The sequence below is a fragment of the Epinephelus lanceolatus genome, chromosome 10 (assembly GCF_041903045.1).
Source record: "Epinephelus lanceolatus isolate andai-2023 chromosome 10, ASM4190304v1, whole genome shotgun sequence".
In the NCBI taxonomy this organism is placed as follows: Eukaryota; Metazoa; Chordata; class Actinopteri; order Perciformes; family Serranidae; genus Epinephelus; species Epinephelus lanceolatus.
In genome coordinates, this window is record NC_135743.1 from 10541509 (window position 1) to 10552859 (window position 11351).

The window sequence follows — 11351 nt, forward strand, 5'->3', positions numbered from 1 at the left end:
TTTCAACATTCCTGCGCCTACATATTTTTAAATGGTATTTATAAAAATATTTTACTGTCATTTTTTCTCATCTATATATATGTTTCTTGTCTATGCACACAAACACCAAAGGCGACTTTTGAAACCAGTAAAGTCATCCCTAAAATGTGCAGATAAAGGACGACAAGAAGTCATGAAGACATAGGCCTAATAGTAACAAAATAAGTTCGTAAAATGGTAAAACACTTAAAGCCATGCAGCACAGAGTTGTTTGACACAACTATGCAATTTGCACATTTCCACTCACATTATAAATAAGTAAACAAGCAGTGGTGAGAGAAGCACTCAAATGTTTTGCAGTAGAAATACAACAGTATACAGAAGCACTGTGTTGATTGAATGATTTGATGAATTAAGATAGAGTACACAAACGTGCATACAGTACTAAAATCCATCAGGATAACGCAGTAAGGTCACATGACTTATTTCCATGGCGGTCCTGTAGCCTAGGAGGCTGACATGCACATGCTACTAATAACTGGTGTAATATGCTACTAATTACACCAATTAACCTAATGAAATACACCTACTTAACAATAGAAATAAAATACAATGAAATTAAATAAAATATAATAAAGTCTTGTATTCAAAACTTGAATACTTGAGTAAAAGTACAGTAGTAGTTATGCACTAATGTGTACATCACTTTAATGTTGCAGCTGGTAAAAGTGGGGCTAAAGTTACCAGGTAAATGCATTGGAATAAAAAGTCCAATATATAAAGTAGCAGAAACTGGAAATACTCAGGTAAAGTTAAGGTTCCTACCTCAAAACTGTACTGAAGTGTAGTACTTGTGTAAATATACTCGGATACTTTTCATTACTTGCAAGTAGAACATTGGCTTTAATGGTGGTGCACAGGTTATTGAACTGGGACTTCAGTAAATAATAATTAACAATGATTTTACTATCATTATAATGTTATTATTGATAGTGGTATTATAATAAAATGTTAAATACTACATTCTTTTCATTGAGTCTTTAATACAGACTAATGTGGGTCTAAACTGGAGGAGTCAGTGCCAGTAACTCAACATCGAAAACGGATGTGATTGTCAACACACACACACACACACACACACACACATACACACGACACCACTACAGCGGGAGTGATGAGGAAGGAGGCGCGCATGCTCTTCAAGTCTACAAACAAAAGTTGCAAGAGATCGATACTCATCATCAGAACTGTAAAAGACCTCATCACCGCGGGGCCAAAGTCATCCCTTCTCCTCCAGTCTGCGCGGCCAGAGGTCTCAATATGGGCCCGGGTAGAGAGATGACGAAGACTCCGCCGATCATCCGCGGATCACCGGTGCTGCTGCCGCTGCTGCTGGTGGTGCTCACAGGGGTTTACATTGACGGGTACAAGCCTGTCATCATCATGCATGGCATTTTTGATTCACCAAAGCAGTTCAAAACGATGTCTCTTTTCATAAGCAAGGTAGGACATCTTTAAAGCGTGTGCAAACATGTACAAGGTGTTTAATTTTGGGAACTGACTTCTCGAGTTCATAGAAAAATCTGGTGGAGAAGCACTCAGATGTTTTACTCAAGTCAAAGTCCTGCATTCAAAGTGTTGCCAAAGTGAAAGTGCACAAGTACTGATATCAAAATGTACTTAACCTAACAGTAATATAACCTAATTACCGATGAGGAAGTGGGCATACTCTCCTATGTATTACAATGGCTTTTTAGCTGATAGGTGGATACACTGTAACTGGATAGAAAAAGAAGTGGTTATAGCCCATATACCTGAGTATACCCTCCACTACACCACTGCTAACTAAAGTTATGAAACAAATGTAGTGGAGTAAAAAGTAGGGGAGCACGGGGTTGGTTTGGACATTTTTGTATCAACATGAAATAACCTAATTATTTGATCGCTGAACAGATACAGGTGCCTGCTAACAATTTATCAAGTATTATTAGAGTTTTTTGTCTACTTTTCATTCATTTGTAACAAGAACTATAAACAAAATCCTCCCAACTTTCCTGTGCGAGGTACCACCAAAAAATCAGACACTCTTACAGACTGATACACTAGAAAATCATCTTTCTAACATTTGTATGTGGCATAGCTAAAAAAAAAAGTACGGCTGAACAAAAATAGCAAAGAGCAAAAAATGTTTTTACATGCTATAGATTTCAAAACTGCGACTGAAATGTGAGGACTAGTCAGAAGGTGTCCACTGTGAGGTTGGAAGTGAAAAGGGTTTGGCTCAGTATGAGCATGGTGAATGATACAGGCATAGTTGTTTTCTAACTCTGTGAAAAGGCATGGTCCCAACTGTCCCTCTGTCCCAACTGACCCCGCTCTCCCCTATGATATTGCCCTCTGACATGTTGTAACACCATAAAGTAGCGTACACTCAAGTAAAGTACAAGCACCTTAAAAATTGTACTCAAGTACAGTACAGTAAATGTATGTAGATATGAATGATGGTCCAGATGTTTATGCATTTTATTTTAAGGAACTTGTAAACCTGTTTTAATTCTCACACAGTTTTTCACTCACCATTGAGGCTTGATGTTGATCATTTAAACTGTGTGAGCACATTAAAGGATTATTGAACGGGCCTACGGTGCACAGAGGGGGCCCAGAGGTTAAGGGGGTGCCACCTGCAAAATGTCACTTAAATTAACACGTTCTTGACCAGGAAGTGATTCAAAATGACCTCAAAGAGATACAAAACCACAAAAAGATGCATTTCAACCAACAGCACAAAATGATTATTAACAATTCCAGTATGTTATTTCAATGGCCAGTATTTGTGAGCATGAGCTACCCTCCGTCAAAACCTGAAACCAGAGAAGTAAGTCTCAAACTTGTGGTGTCAGAGTATAAAGTCTAGAGCTGCTCCATAGGCAATGAATGGGAGCCTGATTTTGTGGCCCCACAGAATGCTTGCTTTGTTTTTTAAACCCAGATGAGCTTTATTTTATTGCAGTGATGTCACTTCTAAAGAAATTCTGCACATTTCTTCAATTAAAATGTGCTTCTAACATCATGGGCCTGATACTTACTTCTACAAATCTGGGCAACATTTAAGAGCGGTGGTAGTTATGGATTTCAAATCCAAAAAAAGTAAAGTTTCAGTGGAGAATACAGAATTTGATAGTGTGTGGACATTTCCATTTGCTTGTACCACCCACTCTGCAAAGTTAAAAATAATATAAATCATAAATAGCCCACTGCAGAATAGGCAACTTGTGGTAAAACCTATTAATGGATGCTCATTTAGACCTACTAGTGATGTTAAATGGCTCATTTAGACCCAGTAGTCTGTGTTACCTTAATTAGAATGCTAAAAAAGTTTTGTGGCTCCAGACAGATTTTGTGTTTATTATTTTTGGTCATAAATGGCTCTCTTGATAGTAAATGTTGCCCTGGGTGCGCTCATCATCTAGAACATCTTTCACCATTCATTGTCTGTGGAGCAGCTCCAGACTTTATAAACTATGACATCACACATTTGAGTTTTAGCGCTTTAGTTTTTTGATGTGGGAGAGTTGTTCATGTTGACTGATTTTTGTTGGACTGTCTTGGATCCCTTTAACAAGTATAAAGTCTATGTGTTTTGCACCTATGAAGATTAGGTGGTGGGGCCCTATCTGTGCCCAGGGACCCATTGTCTGATAATCCACCCCTGTGTGAGCAGTCAGATTAAGTAGACGTTAATTGAATGTATGACTTTAGATCTACAGTAGGTGACAGATTATCCTAAAGTGAGACTTCAGGTGAAGTGAAAATCAGCAAGCAGTTTCAAGATAACACTTTCTGTTCTGCTGTTATTCTCTATTCCTCAAAATCAGTTTTATTTCAGAAGAATGTTCCCACATTTACCCACATCTGACTGAGCGGGCTGATAACATTATCAGTCATCAGGCTGACAGCTGATTGAATCAGCCATCACTGTGTTTCTGTTACTCTGTGTCATGTTTTTTTAATGTAATTCCCAGGTGCACCCAGGCACAGAGGTGACGGTGATTGACTTGTACAATAACCTGGACAGTCTGAAGCCGCTGTGGAAGCAGGTTCAAGGCATCAGGAAAGTCTTTGACTCCATCGTGCAGAAGGCCCCTGATGGCGTCCATCTTCTTTGCTTCTCACAAGGTCCACTCACACAATTACATACTCACACTGTGCGCACACATCACTGCCATCCTGTAGCCATGAATGGAACAGCAGAGAACCAGACCCAGAGGGAAAAGTTTGCTGCTCATAATAGTCTTATCTTTGTCTCATCAGAAATAAATCAGCTTTTGGAGATTACTAAATTCAGATCTGTTTCTCCCAAACCCAACGTTAGGAATAAATCATCCAGAGTTCTTTTGCTGTGCTCACAGGCTTCTCAGACGTTTGTCAACCGGTTTCTTTTTTTACAGTCGCACATTTCATATGTTTCATATCGCCATTTCTTTTCTTTTTTTTAAGATATGTTTGGGGGCATTTTGCCTTTAATTAATAGGACAGTTTTTCATTTCATTTCATTTCATTTTATTAGGAATCACCTTTAGCACTTGTTATAAACAAGGCTATTCTTCCTGGTGTCCAATCTTCTCACATCACAACATCAAACAAATCACACATATACATACAATACACATATACAATACAGTACAACATACAATACAATACAAACCAAACAAACAATAGTTCACTTATTTGAATCAAGTACAATAAAATTCATAAATCTGTACATTTCTGGTATGCATAGCCACAGGTTTCTCTCCACTTTCCATTTTTCATTTTCTCCAATACAAATAGTAAAAAACATAAACAACAACAACACCAAAGAAAGAAGTCTGGAGCAACCTGAGGATGCAGGCACCCAACTCCCAACATGTGCCCACCTACACCACACCGGCAGTGGTGGGTCTGGGTTGTTGCGTGTTCAGCTCCCATACCCAGACCCTCCCCTGTGGATCGGGCTTCAGAGAACACTCGCCAGACACCCGCACCCCTAGATGCTCCCTACTCCTAAAACATACATCATAATACAAACTCAGTAAAGCAATAAACAGTACAGTCGGTCTTTTGTCATACTCAGTGATATTTTAAACTCCCCACAGGAGAATCATCATTCATGAAATATTACAACATGATATTCATGTTGAGCAAAATTAGGCAATAACCTTCTATACAATATCCTTGGAGACTGTGTTACCATAATGTTTCTCAAAAAGTTTAACAAAACATAATGAGCCCTCTGTCTTACAGTTAACCATCTCAGGCTGTTCCGCATGTCCTTCACGTTGGTTCTGTAAGAACACTGTAATGCACAACGTGCTGCTTTATTTTGAACAACTTGCAGTTTTCTCATGTCCTTCATAGAAGCACTCGACCATATTACAAAACAATAATCTAGCTGTGACAGCACTAAAGCATTTAGGACCTGTTTGATAACTTCCAGCGGCATACCTCTTGAAATTCTTCTTGCAACTGACACTCCCCTTCCCATTCTACTTACAGTGTTATCAGTATGGTTTAAGTGTGAAAGTGGAAGAGAGAGTGGATGACATGCAGCAAAGGGCCACAGGCTGGAGTCGAGCCCGGGCCCCTGCGGCAACAGCCTTGTACATGAGGCGCCTGCTCTATCCACTAAGCCACCGATGCCCCAGATATAGTCATTTCTAACGTGACAGAGTGTATCAGATGACTTCGTCACTGGCAGGTGAAAGGGATGGTGGTTAGGTGAGACAACAGCAAGTTTTTAGGCACCAAACGTGGGTGTTTTTCAGGCAGTTTTCCCAGTGGGGATAGTGCCACGAAACGCAGTTGTTTTTTACTGAGATTTTGCTGCTTTTCCAGGTGGGATTGTGCCACCAAGACTGCTTTTTAGGCCAAAACACGATCTTTTCTTGACCATAACCAAGTGATTTTCATTCCTAAACCTAACCACATGTTATGTTTTTTTAAAGATTATTTTTGTGGGCTTTTTTGCCTTTAATGACAGGACAGAAAGTGAAATGGGGAGACAGAGAGAGAGTGGGGACTGACATGCAGCAAAGGGCTGCAAGCTGGATTTGAACCTGCAGCAGCAAGGCAATGCCTCTGTACATGGGGCGGCATCACTATCCACTACGCTACTGACGCCCCAAACTTACCACATGTTAACCACAGCAGTGATAAAACATAAAGGATCACTGTATGTACATGATAATGTGGAGATGTAATATACAGTGCCAACTTTTTATCTGGTGATTGGGTTTTTAAAGTGAAATAGCAGCACTTGCCCATCCCTCATTACCACTGCTGAGGTGCCTTTGAGCAAGGCCCTCGACTCCACCTGCTTCAGTGGAGCTGGTCAGCGGCCAGCAGATCACAGTGTGGTTTCACTGGGCAGCTTTCTGGTGTGTATTTGTGCAGCTGTGCAAATGCGATCAGACCGGTCCTGCAGAAGTGAAGCTTCCTCTCAGTGAAACCTCCCTGAATAAATAGCCTCAAGGTGAAAACAAAACACAGAGCAAAGCTGATCGTCCACGAACTGCAGGATAGGTGGTCCAATCCAAAGTGTCCTTGAGCCTGTCACTGGCATTACTCTCAATGGTTTCGTCTCAGTGGAGTGGACTAAATAATAGAAACACCTTTCTGTGTTACGCAAAACTGTTCATCAGCATCACAAACTACATCCTCCAAAATGACCACAAAGGTCAAGTAACACCTCTCCAAAATAATTTAAACAAAACACTGAACATTATAACCTTCATAAAGGTAGACGTTGATGCAGGACTGCTGGATTAGACCACATTAGTTTGAGTTGGGTGTAAACTGAGTGTATATTTAAAGAGGCGTCACTCAGTCTGTCAAACACCAAGATAAATTGTCACTGTGAGATTATGTTAGGCAAATATGGATGTTGTATTATCTGTTCATTTTGACTACGGGGAGACAGTGTCTGTTACCCGAAGGTCAGTCTAACAAAATAATCACCATGAGTGTATTTTACTTCATTACACACACACACACACACACATTAAAGTTAAGGAGTAGTATCTATACACCCCAGGCCTTCAACCTTCACTTCCTCATTTCTAGCAAACCGAAATAAGTGCCATGTTTTAACCAAGCAGCTCACAGTTCTTACAGTTCTGCAGTTTATGTTTCTATGTGCTCAAAAGTTTAGAGGAAACAGCATTTACGAATGGGGGCAGCAATTGTGTAAGGGTGGTCGTGGCCCCTTCTAGTCCCCCCATGGCGGTGCTTCTGCTCACTTGGTAACCATCACTGCATCAGATCAGATACACGCACTGGTTTGTTGAAGCGTTCTTGACGTTGTGTCCTCTCCTTTTTTTTCTAAGGTGGTCTTATTTGTCGAGCACTTCTCTCCATGGCTCCAAACCACAATGTTGACACCTTCATTTCACTGTCATCACCACTCGCCGGGCAGTACGGAGGTCAGGGAGCTTCATTTCACTGTATAATCCTTGTCCTCCAGGGAATGATGACTTTTTAGGACTCACAGTTAATTCACCAGAACCTTAAACAGTAATGCAGTGATACATTTATAGCCCAAGGGCCAAATGTGACCTGCAATTCAGTGCCAGGTGGCCCATCGATCATGCTGGACTCCTGTCATTTTGCAAAAGTGGCCCCCTGGGCACATCAAATTAAGCATACCTGCAGAATTGATTTGTAATATATCTTAAACTGCAAATAACTGTCACACTCCACAGACACAGAATACCTGAGGTGGGTTTTTCCTAACTGGATAAAAACGACACTGTTTCATATTTGCTACAACAGAGTGGGACAGAAAGTTTCTATCTGCGACTACTGGAACGGTGAGAAAGCTGAACATATTTACCTTTAACTGAGGAGAACCTGCTGGTGATATTACATTCACATCTTGCAAAGATACTACAACATATATTCATCTTTTCCCCACAGACCCTCACCATCGGTACCGCTACCTGCAGGGCAACAGCTTTCTGCCTAAGCTCAATGGTGACAGTCTTCATGACGACATGAAAGGTTGTGGAATGAACTACTGTCATTATGTGCTGTGTACCTGTGGATGTACGGTAACAATTTACAGTAATGCCTTTTTATTAACTTCACCTCCTCAGAGTGGAGGAAAAACTTCCTGCGGATCAAGAAGCTTGTGCTGATTGGAGGACCAGACGATGGCGTCATAACACCGTGGCAGTCCAGGTTTTATCATTTATATGAACATTCTTTTATTTTAATGTGCCTGTTATAAAAAAGCCTAATTAATCACTGGTGGGTGTAGTAGCTTACAATGACAACAATAATATCACTATTTTTTGGGGGGAGAAACTGACTATATATATTATGCATTAAATTAGCTTTCAACCTGAAAAACGTGCAGGGAGTTTCCAATATTTTGAGTCTAAAGTCTTGTCTGCAGGTACAGCCTCCAACCATCAGAGGGCAGCTTGTGTGAATGTAATGAGGCTGAAAACTGATATAAGTGTCAACAGATATATTAATGAATAAAAACAGGAATAAATAAATACACAATGAATAAATACATAGATAAATAAATACAGAAAAAAATACATTAAAAATAACAAAATGATAAAAAATAAATTGCATAAATAAATGCATAAATAAGAATGTAGGACTTACTGCGTTATAATCACACAGACACAGATGTAGGCTACAGAAATGAATAAATGTAGTTGTACAAGAAAGTGTTGAAATGAATTTAAGATATTTATTTATATCCTGTTTATGAACTTTTTATATGTATGTATTGATGTATTTATCATTTATCAGTTCATGTCATATATATTTCTAGATTTACTAATTCTTTTATTTTTTTATTTATGCATTTATTTATATTTTTATTTATTTTAGCATTTATGATTTTAAATAAATTGTTAAATTCTTTAAAAAATGTATTTATTTATGCATTTATTTATTTTGATTTTTATTTATTATCTATTTATCTTCTCATTTCCATATAAATTCTGACATTTCCTAATTCTTTTATTCTTTTATTTATGCATTTATTTATATTTTTTATTTATTTTAGCATTTATGATTTTAAATGAAATGTTAAAAAAAAATTTAAAAATTATTTATTTATACATTTATTTATTTTTATTTTTATTTTTATTTATTATTTCTTTATCTTTATCTTTCCATATAACTTTCTACATTTACTAATTATTTTATTGTTTTATTTATGCATTTATTTATTTATGTATTTATTAAAGCATTTATTATTTTATATTAATATATTCATTGCAGCCATGTAAAAAGTAAAAACAAAACAAAAAACAAATAGAATTTATTTATTTATTTATTTATTTGTACTGGTCATTTGTGTCCTCCATACAGGTGAAAGACAACGAAGTGTTCACTCATAAAGCTTTCAAAATGTGTGTTGAGTTTCTGGTCAAAACTGTAGTAGTAATTTCAAAACCTTTTTACCTGAACTGACTGTCTCCTCTTCTCTAAACAGCCAGTTTGGATTCTATGACAGCAACGAAAACATTGTAGAAATGAGGAACCAGGAGGTAAGTTGCAAATCACTGTATATACACCACTGCATTACTGGTAAATCAACTGGAAAACTATCTTTGTTTCTACTCTAGACCCTCTTTCACATGGTAGAAGTCTCTCTCCTCCTATTTTGTAAAAACCCATCCTTCTCTTCTTCTCTGCCTTTGAAAGTTTTACAAGAACGATACGTTTGGGCTGAAGACGCTGGACGCTCGTGGGGATGTGTCGACGTGTGTCCACTCTGGAGTGAAGCATACCAGCTGGCACTCCAATGACACAGTGTTCAGGAGCTGCATAGAGAAGTGGCTCACATGAGAACAAACTTATATCTCAACAAACTTATATCATTATATGGTTTTTATACAAGACAGTGACCATATAAACATAGAGGTAACAAAAATCATATTAAAATATCAGCAACTATAGTCTTTTTCAAAGCTTTCCTTTGTGACAGTGCGGGTGGGGGTGTCTTAATACTGTAGTTTTTAATATACATCACAATATACATTAAATATGCCAAATTTTGAGGCCTTTTGCTTGTAAAGATTCCTGACATGGAAAATTCCAGGTTCATTGTCTGATGGTATTTTATGGCTTGTCAGACAAAAGTTAATAGTCTGAAGTGACACAGTGAGCCATGCTCTGTGTCAGCACATTAGCAATGACCAATCAGCTGTCGCCCTCTGGTGGAAGCTTCTGGTACTGTGGAAGTCTTGCAAAGGATCCAAAGACTGATCTGCCCTGCACTCCTTGGGATGAAACTCTCAGATGTGATGGAGAGTTTTGTCACACAGAGAGCAGATTATAATTATGTTTATGTCTCATGTAGCTTGGTTTTTATTGACCTTTTAAAGGGGAGCACCACCAAAATTAAGAATTCCAATATGTCATTTCCATGACCCAGAAAAGTTCAATTGACATTTGTGAACATGAGCTGCTCTCTCTCAAAACCAGAAACCAGAGAAGTCTCACACACAAGTCTGGGGCTGCTCCATAGACGTGAATGGGAGCATGCTTTTGTGGATCCCGTCTTTTATTAGCTGTCTTCTACAGTAGTGTTCTCGGTTCTGAAACAAAAAATGTTCCCATACACTCAGAACATTCCCCTGGATGCTCTGAGTGTCATCTAATATCTCTCACCATTCACTGTCTATGGAGCAGCTACAGACTTAATACTAATGATGTCACAAATTTGAGTTTCAGCAGTCTAGTTCTTGGATTTGAGAGACAGATGCTCATGTTGACCACAGCAATAACATGTATGGATTTTTAAAATGGCGTAGTTGTCCTTTAAGGATATTTAAAATGTTTATATCTGTGTTCAAATATTGAGCACAAGCTTGGGAACACCTGTCTCTAAATTATTATCTGTACATGTTTGTTTATTTTCCCATACTGTCAGAAATTTGTGGTTATCTTTTTAAAGTGTAAACATCCAAGTTGTGATGTGAAGTGTAATACTATGAAGTGTGTGTTTTTTCTGTGCTCTTTCTGACCCTGGCGAAGACACGGTGGTGTTGAAACATTAGTCTGTTTGTACAATTAAAAGTTGTGAATTGATTAGTATACTTCACTCCTTTCTTCTCCATTGGAAAGCCTCTGTTTTTGCACTAAGAGGCTCCTGATTTGGCTGCATGTTGTTGGATGATGTTGAGCCCTGTTTCTACTGTGAAATGTGGTGTTGGGATGTAACAATCACACTCAGTAACTAAGAAATAATCCACACCTGATGTTAACGCTGAGTTATAAACAGTGACTGCCCGTAAGAGTAGAAACCTTGCGACACTGTAATGTACTTAATTACCTTAACAAACATTACATTTGTACATGTAAAT

General features: G+C 38.3%; 1 protein-coding gene across 1 annotated transcript; it reads left to right on the forward strand.

The window, feature by feature from the left end:
* The first annotated feature begins 1119 nt into the window (after positions 1 to 1119).
* LOC117265658 (lysosomal thioesterase PPT2-like) lies at positions 1120 to 11086 on the forward strand. Its single transcript, XM_033640268.2, has 8 exons — positions 1120 to 1482; positions 4002 to 4155; positions 7344 to 7439; positions 7719 to 7826; positions 7933 to 8016; positions 8112 to 8196; positions 9476 to 9530; positions 9688 to 11086. The coding sequence occupies exons 1-8, from the start codon at positions 1300 to 1302 to the stop codon at positions 9829 to 9831; spliced, it is 909 nt and encodes a 302-aa protein (XP_033496159.2). The 5' UTR covers positions 1120 to 1299; the 3' UTR covers positions 9832 to 11086.
* The last annotated feature ends 265 nt before the right edge of the window (positions 11087 to 11351 follow it).

What these genes read in the sequence shown, in the direction of transcription:
- LOC117265658 (XM_033640268.2), top strand. Translation starts at nt 1,300, where the DNA reads ATGGGCCCGGGTAGAGAGATGACGAAGACTCCGCCGATCATCCGCGGA. An exon ending in TCTTCTTTGCTTCTCACAAG is followed by an intron (nt 4,156 to 7,343) that starts GTCCACTCACAC and finishes TTTTTTTCTAAG; the next exon opens with GTGGTCTTATTTGTCGAGCA. An exon ending in TAGAAATGAGGAACCAGGAG is followed by an intron (nt 9,531 to 9,687) that starts GTAAGTTGCAAA and finishes TGCCTTTGAAAG; the next exon opens with TTTTACAAGAACGATACGTT.